At 36.6% G+C, this 20298-nt stretch overlaps 1 protein-coding gene across 4 annotated transcripts in view; it reads left to right on the top strand.

Moving 5' to 3' along the window:
- Positions 1 to 20298, top strand: part of AEBP2 (AE binding protein 2) — a 59927-nt gene that overhangs the window by 14119 nt on the left and 25510 nt on the right. For all 4 annotated transcript variants that reach the window (XM_074871470.1, XM_074871469.1, XM_074871468.1 and 1 more), the window contains exons 2-4: positions 5944 to 6151; positions 9313 to 9420; positions 17829 to 18015. In XM_074871470.1, the coding sequence (XP_074727571.1) occupies positions 5944 to 6151; positions 9313 to 9420; positions 17829 to 18015 (503 nt within the window). The remainder of the gene's footprint in view (positions 1 to 5943; positions 6152 to 9312; positions 9421 to 17828; positions 18016 to 20298) is intronic.

The raw sequence follows: 20298 nt of genomic DNA, 5'->3' as shown, positions 1-20298 counted from the left end.
TACTTAGAAAAATCCAAGTTTTGTGGATTTCAGATGAGAAAGCAGAAGGATGTAATTTCCATTACTACCTTCCCTTTGTTAAGGAACTTTTCCCTCTCTTGGATCATCCCAAGCAGATAGGAAGTCAGATTGGATTGAAAAGCCCCCCCGTTCATAGATGGAAAGATAAACACTATTTTAGTAGTCCAGCCCTTCTTGGGCTGAGTTGACATGCTTCCCCTCTTTTGGTCAGGAAAAGACTCAAGTGGACTAGATAAGATGGTAGAGTGTGTGCACACATCTTATCCACTTGTATGTCCTGCCCTCACACCCTTTCTGAAATCCCAAGAAACAAAAAAGTTGATGAATCAGCAGGTCTAACAAAAAGAGTGTTGCAGTTAAGTCTTTGCAGATTTAGCAGCAGCCACAGCTCTGACTATAAAACTTTCCATCATCTTTCTGCTTCATCTTGAAATGGCAGGTCAAGGGCAAGAGACCTCCCAGGTTAGTGTCTTCTCTGATGCTACATATACTACAAACTTTGCTCTGAAAATGTTCCTCATATTTTCTGAGTGTACGGAAGACTAGCGAAAACATACACGTGCTTGAGCTGTACAGGGCACGATGACAGAGAAGGATGATACTGGTCTTTCACAGATTCTCTTTGCAGCCTTTGCCTCTCTCCAGGGTGACCCAGAACTTGCTAAGTGAGAAGGACAGAACTAATCCTAGATTCCCAGTACTGTGAGGTGTGTGATCACCTGAAATATGTTGGTTTTGAAGGCACAGAAGAGAAAACAACAAAAAACATCATTTAAATGATGTAATCGTTTAAATTTAATGGATTATTTCTAGAGAAGGAATATGTCAGGGCAGTGAGTTTCTTGCATTTTGGCAGAGCCTATCGAGAGAACCATCAGAAAACAGTGATCTCTTGTGTGACTCCAAGCCATTTTTTTTTATAAGCAGTTTAGCTATTTCTCCAGTAGGTCCTGTTACAGCAATGTTCATCTGTACTCTTTAATGTCTTACATTAACTAGAATAAAGGAAGGCATTCCCTCTTAAATAAAATACTGATCTGTTATCTCTCAGCTGGATTTCAGTTACATTTTTTTTTTTTTCCATTTTTAGACTATATCTTGAGTAGATTATAGGATTGTTGTCCAGTGGAGCACTTCATCCTCAATTTCTAAGAAATTCTATATGCTACTACTTGGTTTAAGCGCTATGGACAACCTTTTTGTTCCAGTTCCTCTGATACTAAATTTTGATATTGTGAATGCAAATCTAATCTGTTAGCTCTTAGCAAAAACACTTGGTTAGAACCAAACCAAGCAAACATTTAAATTACTATAACTAAATCCGCTTTCTAAGTGTTGTTGATTTCTCATGTCATTAATAATCCTACTTATAAGAATATCTTTTGTTGGATCAGCATTACTAGTTGACTTTTACATTTTTCTCCAAAAACACAAGTAATTTTCTACAGGTAGGATAGCATGTATTTTAAAAAAAAACCAACACAACCAAAAAGCCTGAGTATTTTCTTTCCTTAGGTTGTAAAATTAGAGCCCTGTGATTTTTCTGTCATAAGGTGGTCAAGGTGTGTTGCATTGCATTTGCAGTATGATATAATATGCTACGGGCTCATCAGTTTGAGTGTTTTTTCATCCCCGCTTAGAGAAATTAACCAGATTGCATGCCTGTGAACCAGAGAAACCACACACATCTGCATGAGTGTCTACTTCTTCCCCTGATTCTTTCACAGAACTCATTCTGGGTTATGTTTTCTCATTGCTTTCCTGCTTAAGACCAGGCTGTAAAATCAGGGGACCCTTGAGACAACTGTGCTAAATACCCCTTCAAAGTCTGTCCTTGTCGTCACCAGCACCATACCTCTTCTTAGTCAGAAGTTTGCTTATGCCTATTTGTGGAGTTTTTGAGAATGGTATTAATGCTGTCAGTGTATGTAGAAACTTGGACTGACTGTAAACAGCTTGGAAGTTTGAGCTCCTACTGTTGTGTATTAAAATATTAGCATGGTAACGATTTAGCAGCAAATCAAGATTTATTAATGAGTAGCAGCACTTAATCATTAATCAATTTAAAGATTTACAAAATAATTCGGTAAAACACGTTATGATTGAAATAGTGACTTAACTACAGATTCGAAGATGACAGGATTCACACTAACTTACTATATGGTACCTTAAATCTATACATATATACATACGCATTCAAATACAAAACATACAGTCACACAAAGTATTTGGATCCAGTAAAAATATGTATGTCCCCACACTCGTGAGAATAACTGTGTATACCTAAACACATCGGTAAGCAGAGAGCGGGTGGGTGAGGGAGAAGCTAGCTCCAAGTTAAAATTTCCCTCTTCTCGAGTTTAGAGTAAATACTCACGATGCCTCGGCATTCCTCAACAGGCGATAATTGAGAGGGTCGACTTTGCCTTGGCCTTGTCCCTTGAGGAGTTGACGTCTGAGGGGCATCCCAGCTCAGGGGAGATGCTGGTCACAGGCCCGCTGTGGTCCAGGAGAGCTCAAAGGATCTCACTTTGGGGCACCTGTTTATAGGGTCCAAGATAATTGACTTTTGTCACCTTGGACAGTGAGGTGTTCTGGCCAGTTGCCAAGAACTGGAGGGGTGTGCAGCTCTGTTACTGTTCTCCCAGGTCGGTAGGAGGTGCGTCTTAACTCTTTGTTTACTGCCATCAGCAGTAATTATCTCCCCAGGTTGGTATGTGGCCCGGGGGGCGTGGCAGGAGTTGCACCACCACACCTACTTAAAGTATTTATAAAGTACTGTACTTTGGGACCTTTCCACTGTGAGGAAGTTAGGGTTACTTATCCCAGGAAAAGATCTGAGGCAGCTATAGCATGAGTGCTTTGCCATCCTTGGTTAAACAACTTCCTGTTGGAACCACCGATCTGCACATCATTACTCCTTGCAACAGAAGTGGTCAGGCTATGTGCCATCTTGTATGCGTTCAAACCTACTTCTAAGTACTGATTTTGAGAAAACTGTATTTGGATAACTGAAACTCAGATGTGGGGGGGGTCACATTTAATTCCTTATTGAATTTTCCTGTCGTACTATTGGTAAACTTTCTATCATTCTATTGGTAAACTGTGCTTTCATAGCACAGTTTTACAGATTTTTACTTTTAGGGATAATTTTTGGCTTAGGCATCAGCTGAGGAAGGAGGGGATGTCAGTCCCCTAGTTGTGGGCCTGACATGGTGGAAAAATTGGGATTGTTTGCAACACTTAAAGCTTCTGACAGTTTCCTAGAGGGATCCTAAACTACTATTACCAGTAGCTGTAGTTAGTGGCTGTTAATGCTGTTGGGGGACTGGTAGCTTCAGCTCAGTGCTAGTTGCATTTTTTTTTTTCTTTTCATTTCCGGTGAATATAAAATAAGCTTTTTGAGAAAGGCAGCAATATGGAACAGATTCAAACCTGTGTCTGTAGGCTTCTGTTGGCCACTTTTTATTTTATTTGCTAGTTGCAGATTGTGAGCTTGTGTGTCATGAAAAGAACCAAGAGTACTTGGGGAGTGGGGGGAAGGGGAAGGTGGGGAGAGATCATGGAAAGCTGTGTGTGTTCCGGGTATAGAAAAGGAAAGAAAATAAAAGTAGTGGGCACATGGAAAAATGCTGTGTAGCAGCAAAGAGCCCATATGACAACAAAAGGCATGTGGTATTTGTATGACACTTAGGAAGTATGTATTTAATATGCTTTTATTAAAGCAAAAACACTGTTGAAAAAGTCTCTAAAACTTTCTTTTCAACTTTGAAAACAAAGGCCTAAAAATAATTGGTCAGTTTTAGCAATAGGGGTAGACTAATGAGTTGGAAGATTTTTAAGGAATCTGTGCTTGGGATATGGTAGTCAGCATTTTCATAAATGTTACCTTGCTGATATCTCTCAGATCAGAGTTTGCTCATAAAACTAAATTACTCAGGGTAGTTAAAACTAAAGCTTATCTGGAAAGCATTGCTGAAGGGAGTCGGTTATTTTGACTAAGGCAAGACATTTTTAAATTGATAAATGCAGTGGAATCCCCATGGTGGGTGAGGAGGGTAAATCTAAACAGAGCAAATATCTGTGATGATTTTAAAATCTATCACAGGAAGAAACTGCTAGCACAGTAGTGATTAAAAAAGATACAGATAGTGTGAGAAATTGCTAGTAAAGGCTTTTGGAGCAAAAGAGCAAACATGCTAATGATATCTGCAAATTTTGAATAATGGTGTAGTTTTTGTTTCATCTATCTCAAGATGTATAATAACACTAATAACTATGTAAACAGTGATAGTCAAAAATACGGAACAGCAGCTATACCTTTAAAAGCCAGAATACTTTAGCATAGAAATGATGTGCAAGAGGTGGGGGAGAAAAGGGATATGTTAAAAGTTAGAAAATAATAAATATTATGTAGAGCTGAATAGGAAAATATTATTTTCGTTCTTTAAAGTAATCAGATTTCTTTTCCCCTTGCACTTTGCTCAGAAGAATATGTAAAGATACCTCTGTAAAAATTACTGCTGCATACTGGGCTGTATTAGCAGAAGTGTATCTATATGTTCAGTAGAAGTGATTCTTCACCTCTGCTTGGTACCGTTAAGACTATGTCTGGATTACTGTGTCTGGTTTGGGATTCATCCCAGATACTCACATACTGGAGAGGATCCAATGGAGGGTCTCCAAGATGCTTAGAAGGCTGAAGCAAATGCTGTACATGGCAAGGCTGAGAGATTGGGTTTCTTCAGTTTTAGGATAAGGAGGACAGGGTTATTGCTGTTTTCAGTGACCTGATAGGGAAGTTTAGCAAAGGAGGAGACAGAGTCTTCTCAATCATACAGCTGCCAAGGATGAGAGGCAACAGATGGAAATTGCAACGCTGAAAATTCTGATGAGATGTTTGGAAATTTTCCCCCTCCCTCACGATGAGGTTAATCGGACATTGGGAAATTTGTTCAGGAAGATAGCAGAAACTTCAGCCTTTGAAAACACTCATTAACAACTCAATTGGACAAGACCATAAGCAGTCTGATCTCAGTTGCTCCTGTTTGAGCAGGTTTGACCACCTGATCTTTTGAAAGGTGAGCTGTTCTGTAATGCTGTGGCTTTGTGGAAGACAAAAACATAAAAGGTCCTGAAAGGCAGTGAACAGGTTCACAAGGTAAAAAATGGTGTATCAGTAGCTATTTAATGTTTATCCAGGAAGAACATCCATCTGTCTCCATACCTTTTGCTTATATATGGAAAGAGCACACTCTCTGCAACTTTCTTCTGGTCTAGTTTGATACTTGGCTCTGTATTTGGCAAGATACAGAGCAGAACGGCTGATGAAAATGACCCCTGCTGGCCATGTATTCCCACTGCTGCTTCTGGCTTCTCTGGAAAGCTTTAAAATCAACAGAACAAAACCCGTTAGTTTAGACCATACATGTGACGTATACTGTGCTGGAGCAAGTGTGGGAGTACCTTAAACCTTCAGTAGAAGTGCTGTGTTCTTTTTAAGGATCCTAGTACTAGCAGTGGATGCTGGGCTAGATATATCTCTGGTCTGATCCAGCATGCCTTTTCTTTTTTTTCCCTTCTGTCCTGGGAAATAAAAATAATGAATGGCTATTTAATGTAGCTTAAAAATTACTTTGTTAATCACATGAGAGTTAATTTTCTGACAAGTTAGTGAATGGGAGAGTTTTTCATCCCTCCCTTTTGTTGCTAGTGTCCAGAAGTAGTTACACTGTTGAGTAATGGTAGCTATTTCCCAACACTACATTTATTAGTGATGAACCACAATAAATAGTAAGTTTGTGTAAGATTTTGTTTTCAACCTGTCTAAAGATATATGAAACAACACCCTAAAGAGCTACAATTTTTATTTGTTCTGTTAGCATGCAACAAATATGAACTTTCTTTTTTATTGTCTTACAGCATAAGCAGCACTATTATGGATGTAGACAGCACAATCTCCAGTGGGCGTTCAACTCCGGTTATGATGAATGGACAAGGAGTTACTTCCTCCTCTGCAAAAAGCATTGCTTATAACTGTTGTTGGGACCACTGCCATGCTTGCTTCAGCTCCAGCCCAGATTTGGCAGATCACATTCGCTCCATACATGTGGATGGTCAACGAGGAGGGGTTGGTGTTACTTTTTGTTTTCTTTTTCTGTTCTTAGTTGCCAATATTTTACTCTTTAATGACAGCAGCAAATTATGTTTTAAAGTATCAGTTCCATAACTAGTGGCAACTAAGCTTGGGCCTTCAACAGTCTGTTATTAGATATTCAGCTGTTGTCTTTTGCATAGTTCACTTGATTTGGTATTCTGTGTTTTTAATTGAATGCCTGACTTTAAGAATGTAGTAAGTTCCTTCTGATAAATAGTTTGAGGCTATCAGGTTTTTGATAGATGTGCTACCTTCTCAACATACTGAAGCTGTTGATATGTCTTTAAATGTCTTTAAGTATTTGGAATTCATTTTTTTTAAACTATTAGTGTACATGTTACTGCATGTCAACTCAGGTGAAGTCATATCTTGATTATTTTTATGAATGGATCTCATTAGAGGTCAAATATATACAGAATGTATAATAGGGAAGTTGTAAGACTTGTTGACTTGACAGTACAAAGTCTTACCAGAACAGCACGCTCTGTAGTACTGATGGCAAGTATACCTTTGATATAATTGCATCTAGTATTTTTTTAAATTGAGGTGCATATATAAACATGTATAATTCAGTATAATCTCTAGTCAAATGATGAAATTTCCGTTGGTCTCACAATTTTAATGTTTCAAAACATCTTCCAGTAGAGTAATTTCAATTCTGTACTTAACTACCTACCCCCCCAAATTACCTTTAATGCCTGGAATATGTCATGTAAACTACCTTTACATCAAACACAAGCAATCTGCCCGCTTTTGGTGCTCTTTAATTTCTTGGAGAGCTAATGTCAAATCTTAACTTAGAATAGTCATTATCTTTTGACTTTTGGTCCTGTCTCATTCTCTGGAAGTAAAATATTAGGCCATTACACTTTGTCTTGAGTGAATAAAATAAATTATTAATAAATTAATAATAATACATTATTTCAAGTAAGGCAAAATAGCATTTTATTTATGTGACTGTCTCACTGAGACAGCTGTGACTCTGGTTGTATTTAGCTAATGTTTTTTGGTATGATTGAACTTTCAGCTTCATATTTGGTGACTTTTTTCAGTCCAAGCTCTAAGCAGAATCATCCATCCAGTGAGTCGGTTTCTTAAACACCCATGAGATGATTTCTGTAGTTCTGTTCATAGGTTTATAGAAATGCTATATGAATTCTGTATGAAACAATAAAATGAATGAGGTATACTGGTATCGTGTGGGCTTTCACATAACTGCATCTCTGGAGATCTTTATTATACCATCCATGACCCCTTTTCCTTTCTTAAAAAGGGACTGGAAGATTTTTCAGTCTGTTTTTTTTTTTTAAATTGTATCTCTGTTCACTTACATTCTGTGTGACATAATTTGTGTATATTTTTATTTAGAAAATGTTTGACTGTTTGTCTTTCTGAAAGAGGAGGTGGTTGGAAGCACCAGGTGTCTAACAACTGTTGCATTGTTCATGCTTTTTATCCTGTTACTGGAGTTGATTTATTTTTTTGAAAAGTTCAACTTGATGTTGTGGAAGGGGACTGATCCTGGCTGTTTGGTTTCAAGGATTTGTCTGCCACCTGCTGGTGAGGTGTTTAAGTGGTGTTAGAAATTATATTGTGGTTTTGATTGGATTTCAGATATTAACTGCAATTACTATAAATTTGAAGAAAAGTAGGAGTAGTAACTGCCTATTGAGAACTTAGAAGCAATATGGTAAGCATCCTTGTATGGTAAAATGTATATTCAAGCTAATGGTGAGATAATGGCTCCAAACTAAACTAGATAGATCCATGAAGAGCACAGGAAACTTTCTGACAAGGTAGTGTTACTTCCCAAAACTGTTTTTTCAGAAATATTTTGGATTCAGCCTTTTGATGAGTTCCAGAGAAGCCTTGTCTGGACTTCTGGTGGGTTGTTGTAAAACCAAGTGCTTGTTTTTTGGCAGAATTGCATTTCTACAATCTAACTTCATAGTAATATTTCTTTGCTGAGTGCCCTGCAGTCTGCAGTTGCTGATGGAACTATCGGGACAGTTGTGGAGCTGTTGCAGAGCCAGGAGTCTCAGAAATGCCAATTCTGTGGCTTCAGGGGGCTCTCAAAACTGAGGAGCAGCAGACACCAAAGGTTCAGGGGGTTGGGCTTTATGTATCTGGATTAGTCATACAGACATGCAGGATTTTCCAGCTTTTTATTAGTAAGCTGGGTTACCTATATGTTGTACAGCAAGTACGCAGCACTCCTGTGGCTGCTCTTTTGTTTTGAAAATACAATCTTTTGAAGATTGATTATTTTTTTTTTTTAATCTCCGAAACAGAATAAGAAACTCAAATCCAGTTAGTTTCCTGCAATTCTGAAAACCTGTATTATGGACAATGCTATTCCTGGGGACTGTATTTTGCTGCTACAAATTAGGGCTATACCTCCCTTCACACACAGACCTGTTGAGGAAATTCTAATGAAAGGCAAGTTCATTGAGCTTTTTTACTCGCTCGGTTATAGATAGACACAATGAGAGGAGAGAGAAAAGCAGCACGAGTAAGTTCTACTCCCCTTAATGCAGTATTGTGCACGTGACTGATCTGTACACTGCAATCATAAAACTTCCCTAGATTTTGTATCCTATGAGAAATTGTAACTTTCTTCATCAGGAATTAGTATAAGGCCCTAACTAGAGGTATCCAGCATTTCGTAACATAAAAATTGGTATCTAAACAACTGTATTGTAATTAAATTTTTACTTTTTCATGCTCAAAGAATAAAGTTATTAATTGCTTATGAGAGTAAATGATTTTATTTCTATATCTGCTACCCACAAAATGTAAATTTGTAATTTAAAAATGTTCTGTCTCTATCTGGTGGATACAGATACTGAGTGCAAACACAAACTCTTTACACTGGATGCTGTGGCTCTTGATTGTGTTTATTTGCAGGAGCATCAGTTTTTTGATATTTTATTCCAATGGACTGCTTTTTTCAATACTTGTGGCTGTAATTATTTTTTTTCCTCGGTGAGATACGAGAAGTGTTGCAAAATAAATGGTGGTTGTTCAAAATTCTTTGAAGTACTTTGTATTGTGAAAACAGGCTTCTTTGCTAATCTGGTTTCTTTACTGTTTTCTTTGACTTGTGTAAACTTACCACATTTTTACTCTATTAGGTATTTGTTTGCTTGTGGAAAGGTTGCAAAGTATATAATACACCTTCAACAAGTCAAAGTTGGTTGCAGAGGCATATGCTGACACACAGTGGGGACAAACCTTTCAAGGTAAGGTTCGTTGTAAGATATGTCATGCCTTATTTTAAGAGTGATCCTATTTATTTTTCCTGATACAATACATTAATTGAAAAATGTCATCACAGGAGGATTTCTTAAAAAGTATCCAGTGAGCTGAGCCTTCGTCTTTGCAATAATAGTGCCCAAAGGTCCTGTTCTGTTGTGAAAACAGGTCAAGATTGCTTCTCTGTCCCTGTTTCTTTCAGTCTGTAAATGGTAGGGGAGTGTAAAACTAATAGTGCTGAAGTTTTTTGTGCATTTTCCAGTTGAGCTGCTGACACTGTAACAGAGATATTTTGCCTCATGCTTTACACTTCGGCATTAAACTTTGGGTCATACCTGATGGTGCGCATTCTGTGCTTGAGTAAGAGCTGCTTTTGTTAACAAAATTCAGTTGAAACACAGTCAGTGGCTGTTTACGGTTAACCTCTCTGAGAATAATAAGGAAGTCGGGAATGCAGGACCATTGAGCTGACTGTATTTCCTGCATAGTATTTTCTAACTTTCTCTTTCTTTCTCCCCCTAATCTGTACCTGCAATTCTAGGTATAGTAGTGTTTATCATTCCCATATCCACCAATCCGTTATTAATGAGTTGCTTCATCCTCTTATGGATACAGTTGGGGCAGTTCATAGCTGTCAGTCCTGGATCACTTGATGGTAAGTCCCACCCACACTACTTCAGACTGAAGTTCTCCTTCCATGTAGGATATAAAAATGAATTAGGGTTTGTTTTTCAGTTTAGGTAGTATTTTGTGCCTTCTTCTCCCACACCCTCCAACCCCACCAAGTTTTAGTCACTGTTTCTCCACTTCCCTTTGCTCTATTTCTTCTCAGGTAATTTTTTTTTCATTTTTTATTTTTTTTGTTTTAAGGCAGCTTTATTACTAAGAAATACTCTTCTGTTACAGTGATGTCTTCCAGAAGTTACTACTTCTGTATAGCCTATAACAGTAGTTATGACAGAAAACAAAACTAAACGCAAAACCTAGAGAGTAAAAATAGTGCATTTGCATGTGAAAAAGTGTTTTAATAAAGGTTAGACTCTTTTTCGATACTGAACTGTGTAGTTTAGTCTGAAAATTTCTGAGTGAATAACAACAGGAAGCTTGCTATTAAGGTTATGATACCCTTTGTTCAAAGGAATAAGGTTAGCATGCTCTTGGAAGCATAGTGCAAGGATCATAGATCCCTGAAAATTTGCAGATATGATTGTTCCAGCAATTGATCTAATCTTAAGTACTAATCCCTGAATAAAAAAAACCCAAACCTAGTCATCAGAGGAAACTTGTACCTTAGGTCTTCTCATTTTGGAATTAAATATATCTTAAAATACATCGTAAATATATCTTAAATATAATAGCAAGCTTTGGTCTTGAAGGAAAGTCTTTTCAGTAGGGTAATTTGTATACTTACTTGGTCTAGATCAAAGTAACTCAATTTTAGAGACGTTGGGTTTAAAAGAGGTGGGCATAGCTCAGAAATACCAGTAGTACTTTTGAGTCTGTCAGAGTTAACTAGCGAAGTCAGTATAAGTTGATATCCCATTTTTTTTGGCTGGTTACAGCTGGAGCCCTAAAATTTAAAACAATTAGTTCTGATAATAATCATCTTATGTTAAATGTGTGTTATCGCACCAGCTGATTTTCTGTGCTTTCTGGTCATACTAAGGTAAAGAACAAAACACAGGCTAGGACTGCAGTAGTTAATCATTATGGCTCAATGTGTGTCACTTCAGCAGTTTTTCTTACTGTTGTCTTTAGTCCCTCTGTTTGTTTTATCTCTGTATTTCTCAATCTGTTCCTGGGGTCTTTGAATGGAGGATAATTGTGGTCTGAGTAGAATTTTGTAACATCTTTTGTTCCCCTGTCATTTATGCTGAATATAGGCTGCAGGGCTCACATGAGGTAGCCAAGTATGTAAGTGTCTGTGATAGCAACCTATTAATTAACTAACCCCCTTTCCTCGCTTACTCCTTTTCTTTTACAAGCTTTTGAAATCTACTGTCTGATACAAAAACACCTAGTGTTGGATATTAGTCTTGATTGGTCCAAGAACAGCCATTACTAATTGTTTCATGGCAGTCATTCAAAAACAGAGCAAATGTTTCTGCTTGGTGCATTTAGCTGTTCTTATAAATCTTAATTGTGCTCACCTTTTAGGAAAAGCCAGATTTTTTTCAAGTCAGAGTTGAATTAAGGACCTCTTGTACTTGATGATTACTGCAGACAAAATATCTCCCAAAACCTAAATCACAAATGAAATTTCTGTTGCCTCATGAGAATATGCTTGAGTTCTAGCATAAAAAGAAGGAATCTGTCATTCTAGAGAACTTGCTGAAAATACCTAGTCATTCAGTGTTTTATTTAAAAAATAAATGAATGTCAGGATTTTTGAGGAAAGCTGTAAAAGGCAGTAATAGAAATAGTATAGCTGGCTGTTGCCATCTGAACTGTTGTTCAGGATGCTTTTAAGAAAAGCAAAGAATGTTAGCTAGGAAAGCGACAAAAGCATGCAAAATTTACTTTTGTAAAGGTAAAAGAACACTATAATTGTATAATGACCGGAGGAGAGTAATAAATATATGGCAGGTTACTATATTCTTATATTTCTAGTCAAAATAAGAGGGAAAAAGTATTTTCTTAAATTGAAAGGCAGTTGGGGACTGTCTCAGGTATAAAGCTCTCCTTTGCATTAGAACTACTCTGTTGAAGGATATGTCCCTGTCCTGTCACCCTTTTGCTTGCAAGTGGACTCATGTAATTGCCTATTTTGGGTTTAGTTACCTATTTTTGTGATACACATGGTGTTGTCTTTTGATTAAAAGCTGTATCCCGCTGTAAATGAGCTGCTGTGCTTTCATATTAAAAGGTCTTTGTGGATTTACCTGCCCCTTCCATAAACTATGTGACTGTGTGGTTCATTTGTAGCAGAAGTGAACACACTTATAAATTGCAAAGGCAAAATATTTCATAATTTCATACATTTCTCCTGTTTTTTTCATTTGTGTGGTTTAGTGTGTCCCCCTCAGCATTAATACTGCAATACCTGTGTCACAGAAAAGGTAAATTTCCTTATGAATACCTATTTTTGAGACCTTTGTTATGCTAACTCCATTTTTATATGGGGCTATTTCCTGGTAGTGTATGTCCAGCTCATAAAAAGAAGACATTTTATATCTGAGTCATCTGCTGAACTAAGGAGGGGGGGACAAAAAGATACCCTAGATTTTTGGGCAGAATTTAGGACTTCAGTTCCCCTTTAGTCATCATATTGCTTTTCTGTTTATTCCCTCCCTTTTTTCTAAGTTTTTAATACTGATGGCCTTGGGTTTCATGTGGAACACATGGATGGATTTTTTGCTTGGTTTTTTGAGGCCATCATCACTAAAAAGTGTCTTTTCCTAGAGCACCCACCAGTCTCTCCACCAAAGAAAAAGTGTCCATTAAATGAGACAGTTACCACTACAGCTGGTTCTCAGTCTGTAGTCAAACATGATTTCTGCAAAGCAGCATACTTTTCCAGTCCTACTTTTCATAAGCACTGTTTCCCAGATTTGTTTTTCCTCTCAAGAGGAACAAACAAACAAACTGGTCTTACAGAACATGGTTCAGGTTGAGAACTTACCAGCCTTCTTTGGCCCACTGTTAGGTGTTTTTGAAGTTATGCTGCTCCTCTTAATACCTGAAGTTCACTGCTCTTGTGCTGCTGGAAGTTTTCTTTGCTTCTTTTATTGCAGTCAGATTCTAGCCATCCTTTCTTCTTTCTTCTTTTTTTAATGTCATTGTAGACATTCATTTAATATAGGTATTCTAAGAGCATGTAATTTTGTTTCTCTGGAGACATTTAGAATGTTTGTGTATGATTTTACATTCAGAGCCGAGAAAGAAAAACCTAAACATTATTATTTTTTAGTTCTGTTATTACATCATTTTTGCAGCTTTTTAGAAACTGGTGGAATGTTGTGGAGTATCATCAACATGTAGTGGTGGTCCTGTCAAGGGTTCAGCAACTTAAAAACTTCCAGGCTTTCAGAACCTATAGACAGGTGGATCTAGAGGAATAATTTGCTGAGTTAGAAAACTGATGCCGGTGACTGTCTTTGGCAAGCTGAGAAAAAGTGAATGAAGAAATACTATCTTACTTGTCCTAAACTTGGCTGTTACAAATAATAAGTATTTGAATAGTTAATGTGCTGTGACAACCTGCATTTTTCCAGCATGGTTTCTGTTACTCAAAAAAAAAAAAAAAAAAATTATCGAAGTACTTGCTCACCATGCCTTGTTGCTGTACAAGGCATTGACAGTTACTCGAAGACATATCAAATGAATTCTTAAAATGTAGTCTAGGTGACCAAATACAAAATGTTAGGAATGAAAGGACAAATGGTAGAGTGAGTACAAAACAGTGGGAGATTTTATGCAAAATAATTGCATGTAGCAATCTTCTGTAAATATAAGACTCCATGTGGGTATGCTACCAACTGCTTTCCCATACTGATTCCAGTGGGCATGCTCTTAATGTTTAAGATTAGTCATGAGAGGTTTGCTCATGTGGGGTAAATGCTTTCAATAACAACAAATGACAGTATACAGGTTCATTGGAGGCTTTCATACTTTGTTTAAAAGGGGGGAAGAAAGTAATAATAAAAATGAAGTTTAGTGCTTGTTCTGCCACCTGTAACTTCCAGAATTCATTAGGGGTGACTGTATTTGGTATGACTCAGGAGAGTAACACTTCTTGAAATATGGAAAACACAGCCAAGCAGCTTCAGTCCTCATTCAGAATTCATGTCTGTTACTGTATTGGCAGATTATCTTCTATCCATTAGAGCACTGCAAATGCAGATAGAAAACATAAAGGCATTCTGCCTGAACACTTAGATGTTGAGACAATAAGAAGGTTTATCCAGGTGTCTAAAATACTACTGTTAGATTTATTGGAAAAACTACACATTGAATATTCCAAAAAATGAGATTTGGTTATTTTGAATTTAGAAAAAAACCCTGTATTGGTAGATATTTTTATATCCTGTTTGTTAAAGTCACTGGTGATTACTGCCCATTAATAATGGTGGGTATGGGTACACTGGAGAAATTAAACTTCTTATGTGTTGACTTATTTTCTCTTGAAGTAACATATCCACCAATCCGGACCCAATCTATCATATTTAAAATCGAATGCAAAATTTTGAGACTTAGGTTTTATGGGGAAAAATGAAGATTGGTTTAAAGTTGTGCATAATAGTTGAGTTTGATTTATTAGAAGCCCTCTAGATCTGTATAATTATCTGGTGGGAAGCTGATTTGGTGTGACTTACCGTCCAGAGATCCTGAAGTGACAGCCTGAACTGCTCCTTTTATCTTTGGAGAGAAGAGACTTTGCCCATTAGTAACGGATTGCTGGATATATTATTTTAGAGAAAAAAAAAGAAAAGAACAGGTAAGATTTTTCTCCTCTTCTATTTCCTGTCTACTACAAAGGCATTCTTTGTCATCTTTGCTATATCAACTGTTGATTATTTGATGACATGGTCAGGTAGTCTCAAACTACACAATACCTGAATGTAATGATCTCTGCAAATATTTCATACTGTGGCTGCAAACTATAAATAGGCTTTCTGGAAAAAGATAATTTTTAGTTGCAAGTTGCATATATTGAAGATCTAAGGATGCTGGTTTGGGGCTTTTGAAAGTAAAATTTGGGTAGAGCAAGCAAAGTAAGCGGTAGCTTCTGTAGATAATCTGTATAGTAGAATATCTGTGATTGTTTTCTTTGTACACGACTAGACAAAAGTCATGTTATGGCATTGTCAGTCAAACTGCAGTTTGTCATAAAACAATATTTCCCATCTGACAAGAAATACAATTAAGTCTTATGAATTTGTTTTAAAAAGTTTTAGAAATGTGCCTGACACAAAGTTTATGTGTTCTTTTCAGAAGATACTGCCTTTTGATATTACACTTTAATAAACTTGGAATATGGTAATGCATGTACTGTACCAAGACTTTAGGTTATTTTTGACCTCTAGCAGGCATTGGCAAGAGAGAATGTTTAGTTTCTCAGTGTGATTGAACTTCAGAGTATGAGGAGGGTTTTTCGTGCTCATTTTTTTCCTCTCAGTGTTTGTAGGATCAGAAAGAGCTAGAAGCTGAAGTCAGGAGCACCTTAATGAAAGTTAACCTAAGTTTAGATTTAGTTGCTTAGTTTAGTTTCATGAAACTGTTTTTTATGGGCAAGACAGCTATTTCAAGGACTTAAAAGCTGAAGAGTAAAAAATTGTTTTAACAATGCATGCATGCATTTTACATGTATCTGTTGATTGTGAGTTTGATCATCTTTAACACAACTAAGTGGGTCAGGTTCAAGATCAGGTTGGATGGGGCTTTGAGCAACTTAATCTAGTAGAAGATGTCTGTACACACAGTAGGGAGGTTGGAACTGGATGACTTTTAAAAGTCCCTTTGAACCCAAACCATCTATGATTCTGTAAGTGTAAATTTTAATCTACAGTATTAATATGAAATAATAAATATTGCATTGAGGTTACCATAGTGTAAATAAGATCAGGATCTTGAGTGTTTCAAATTTAATAGATGTGCTGGCGTTTCTTATATTGTAAATCACTACAATGCAAGTATGCAATACTGCTGTTGTTTGAACATGGGAAATTACAAGGCAAGGTGAAAACGCATAGGTAGGTTTTTGGTAAAAATCTTCACAGTTTTTAAGATACTTTTTAGTGAGGGAGGCAGGGAGGAACAAATACAGTGTGAAGGAGCCTGAAAGTTCTTGTCAGGGAATTAAATGTTTGTACTTAGGTCAGTACTTTAAAAAATTTTCCTAACTTTCTCTTAAGGTGTTTTTTTCCCCTTTTTTCAAAAAAAAAAAAAAAAAAAAAAAAGGCAAATAAAAACGTGAAAAATGTCCTCCTATTTTTTTGTCTTTTACTGTCTTGAAATATATATACAAGTTTTTAGTCCTATAGCAACTATTAAGTCCTTGAAGATAACAGGTTTTTCCTCTTCATGGACCCTATATTGTTTTATGATGATCATGGAAACCATTTGCTAGGTCTGAGGCAGAAATAGACTTTTCAATTTTGCAACCCCAATTGGAAAACAACACACTTGGGTTTTAGGGACAAAATACACTGGTGGTGTTATACTGCTGTTTTCTTGTCTTTCAATCATGTGTGCAGGCTTAGGGCAGATTACTGTAAGAGCTTGCAAATTCATCCTTAGTCTTCAGAGAAAACTGACCACTGCGTACATAGTTGCAATATTACTTATTCCCAGACTGCTGTGAAGGGAAGTGCTAGAGAGGAGAGGTACCAATGAAAGAGCTGAGAAAGAGGAGAAGAAGGGGGAGGAGCAGAACAGATGTGGAAGAAGAAATTCCCAATGGTTTAGAGGGTGATGGGTTTTTTGCTACTGGCTGATCATTTACCCTACTACTGTTCTCTGGATCAGAAAAAGAATTGATTGTGTGAATACACAATTCATTGCAGCCAGTGATGGAATGTATATCTTAAAATCATTTTTCTATTACCCTTGTAAGCTCAGAGCACAAGAGTTGAGTTTGTGCCTCCCTCCCCAACAGTATAATTTAAATACTCATTTTGCTAATGAAGTAGTTGTAAATATAAAATTATAAAATACCGATAATGATTGTAGCCAGTACTAGCTTGTGATTTCTGTTTCTGCTTAATTATTGGATCTTTTCTTATTTTTCTGTTTGAGAAAGTCCATTTTCTTAAAGAACTTTCTTAAATACTTCTGAAGTAATAATAGCATCTCAAAATATATGTATAAATAATTGTTAATACAACTCAAGTTACTGAAGTTAAAGTTTTAGAACTGTAAGATAACTTTATTGACTTTGTATAACATTTACAAAAAGTGTTAAGCTCTTTGAAATTCAGTGTGGGTAAGGATGTATTTTTTTTACTTCTACCTTGTCAGAAGAAGGGAGGACATTAGAGAACCTTACTGTTATCAAATGGAGAAGATTGGAGAGCTGTTGAGACGTACAGAATAACAGTGCAGTATTTTGAAAGACAAGGAGATGTCTGTGAAGGGGAAAGTTCTTCAGAAGCATTTATTTTCTGTGGGACAAGTTTGTCAGTGCATTGTTTGAGGTTGGTTATATGCTATAGAATATTATAGGAAAAATTATTATACCATGGAATAATTATTGAGAGTTATAAAGTTCAGATAGAAATTTATTTCAGATTATATTTCAGTTTTTAGAAATTGCATGGTCATTAAGAATTTGTCTTCCTTTTAGTGTGTTGGAGATTGAGCCAGAAAAATCAAACTGAAAGATCTGTCAAACTCCTATGAATGGGTGCCATATAACATGCTGATACAGTTGTTCTGTTTTGTTTTTTCCCACTAGTGTGTAGTTGGTGGGTGCAATGCCAGCTTTGCATCTCAGGGAGGACTTGCCCGTCATGTACCCACACACTTCAGCCAGCAGAACTCTTCAAAAGTTGCCAGCCAGCCAAAGGCCAAAGAGGAATCTCCATCTAAAGCTGGAATGAATAAAAGAAGAAAGTTGAAGAACAAGAGACGACGATCATTACGTAAGTATTTCCAGAAGTAGAAGTTTTGTCTTGGGTAGGACATTCCTCTTCAATGTGGTTGTTTCTCTGCAGATGTGGATCGGGTAGGGTTGGTGATTTTCAGCATTATAGCATTGGTATCTTTTGTGATGGGAAGAAGACAATTCCAGGTTCTGCTTGTGTTCCTTTTTAGGGTACAGCATCTATGTGTTCAGTAGCAAAGATCAGTTTTCTGTGACCAACAGTTTGTATTTACCACTTAAAGATGCTCTTCGTTTTGGAGTCACTTTTTCTTTACTAACTATATTACTGTTGGAAAACGTTCTTTTCAGTGATGATGAGATCTGAAGTTCAGTACTGCAGACAGAGATTGCAGATTCATACAAATTAGAGATAAATGCATATTATATAAGCTCTCTTTCGAGCATAACACTTCCTTAGCTTAATGACAGTTTTATGAATATAACCAAGATCTAAATTGGGGCAGATTTGACTTGCTACATTTTTAAAATCCTCCTCCCCACGGTTGATGTTTGTTACTTTTATATGAACCATTGTGCTGAGAAGTGTGTTTTGTCATTTAAAGAGAAAATTTTTCCTCTAGCAAGTGGTAATCACTTATCTGGTACCTTTTCTAGTCCATTTTGATCCAGTTGTTTGATTCCTGAGTTGCCCTAGCATCAGACTAGTAACCATGTCAAATCTATTTAGAGATTCCAATCTAGAGAAACAGTTAGGAAAGACTAGGCAATTGTTAAAAAATTTAACTTTGTTTTATAATTACTTTGGATGCAACTCTCCAGTACTGAACTAATTATTTACTAATCTTAAACTGTTACTGTGACAGTTGCATTTTAGAGTAGAGACATGTAAAAACCTATTTAGATTTTTTTTTTTTCTTCAGCTGTTGACATAGCAGGAACTTTCATTAATTTTTACCTGTGGTGTAAAGTCTACCTTACAGTATTGGAGAGAAGAGCAAGGTAACCTTTTTTATGAACCACGGGACCTGTTATATCTCATACTGTACACAGAAGTGGATTTCTGTTCATAAGCAGCCAATTATTTCAGTCCTGTCTGCTGGCTGGCAGTAGGATTTTAGTGATGATATGCCAGAGAACTTGTGTTACTTGTCCAGGTTAGCAATTACAGCGTTATTTTTCCAGAACTCTCCTGTGGCAGAACACTTTGCTATTCCTGTGAAGAAACACAGTTACCAATTACTCAAACAGTATTGCAACAATAGCCAGCGTGTACTAGTGGTCTTAAGTGATTACTCTGGTATCACATGATTGCTATTATTCTTAATACCTCACCTGTGTGTTAAGCAACTGACATTTATGAGGCAGTGATCATGTTTCTGCCTTGAACGGAAAGAAGCCTGTCCTGGAAAGTTACAGTATCAGCTAGGATCCTGAAAAGTTTTTCCTGCATGTGTCTTCCACACTGGGTGACAACTATGCAGTTCAGTGCTAGAAGAGCCACTGTTAACTTTAGTTATGGTGATTTTTCTTTCGCCTTTTTTGTTTTTTTTAATACTGTGGTATTCTTAAAATATATGTGAGCAAATTATATCATTAAACACATCTTAAAAGTGTAAACTTGAAGAATTCCTCTGATTTTGACACTGATTCAACATTCAAAGGAGGTAGAAAGCTATTTCTGTTCTTTTCAGAATTTGACTTTCAAAGAGCTTTCCCTTTCAGTCTAGTGAAGGTTCAAGAAGGGAAAGCTGATCAAGGAAGGGTTATGTGGTCACTTTGCAGTATCTTTTTAGTTAATCTTGGATGTAATAAAAGAGAGAGTTACTTGAAACTGTTGCAGATTGCTAAAGGTTTATCTTGATTTGTTGACTGTGTTACTCAAAATAAAGAAGTCTAAGACTGATCACTTCAAAATTTTCACTTTCAGATTCCTAAATTTCATCTTACATTGATTCTCCATATTGAATTTGTTAGGTGGCTGATTTAATGCATCTTAATTCAATTTTTCCCCCCAGTATATGCAGAAGTGGTTTTTCAGGTTGGCATTTTATTAGTAATTGATGAACATTATTGACTTAAAAGTTTCAAATCAGAGTTTCGTAGTTAAAACCTCAAATTATCTGCTAGAATATTCTAGTCATAATAAGAGTTTACTGCAGAATTCTTGAATGAACCTATGGCAAAAAATGTAAGTAGTAAATACTGTGGGGATATTAAAGACCAGACTGTAGTACTTGAATGGTCTGCTGTCTTGATCAAGTGTTGCACAGGAAGAAAAACGACAGCTGCTTAAGCAATTTTTTATCTTCTTGCCTCTTCT

Source organism: Strix uralensis, chromosome 5 (assembly GCF_047716275.1).
Source record: "Strix uralensis isolate ZFMK-TIS-50842 chromosome 5, bStrUra1, whole genome shotgun sequence".
NCBI classification, from domain to species: domain Eukaryota; kingdom Metazoa; phylum Chordata; class Aves; order Strigiformes; family Strigidae; genus Strix; species Strix uralensis.
This window is presented reverse-complemented; position numbering and strand designations above follow the sequence as displayed.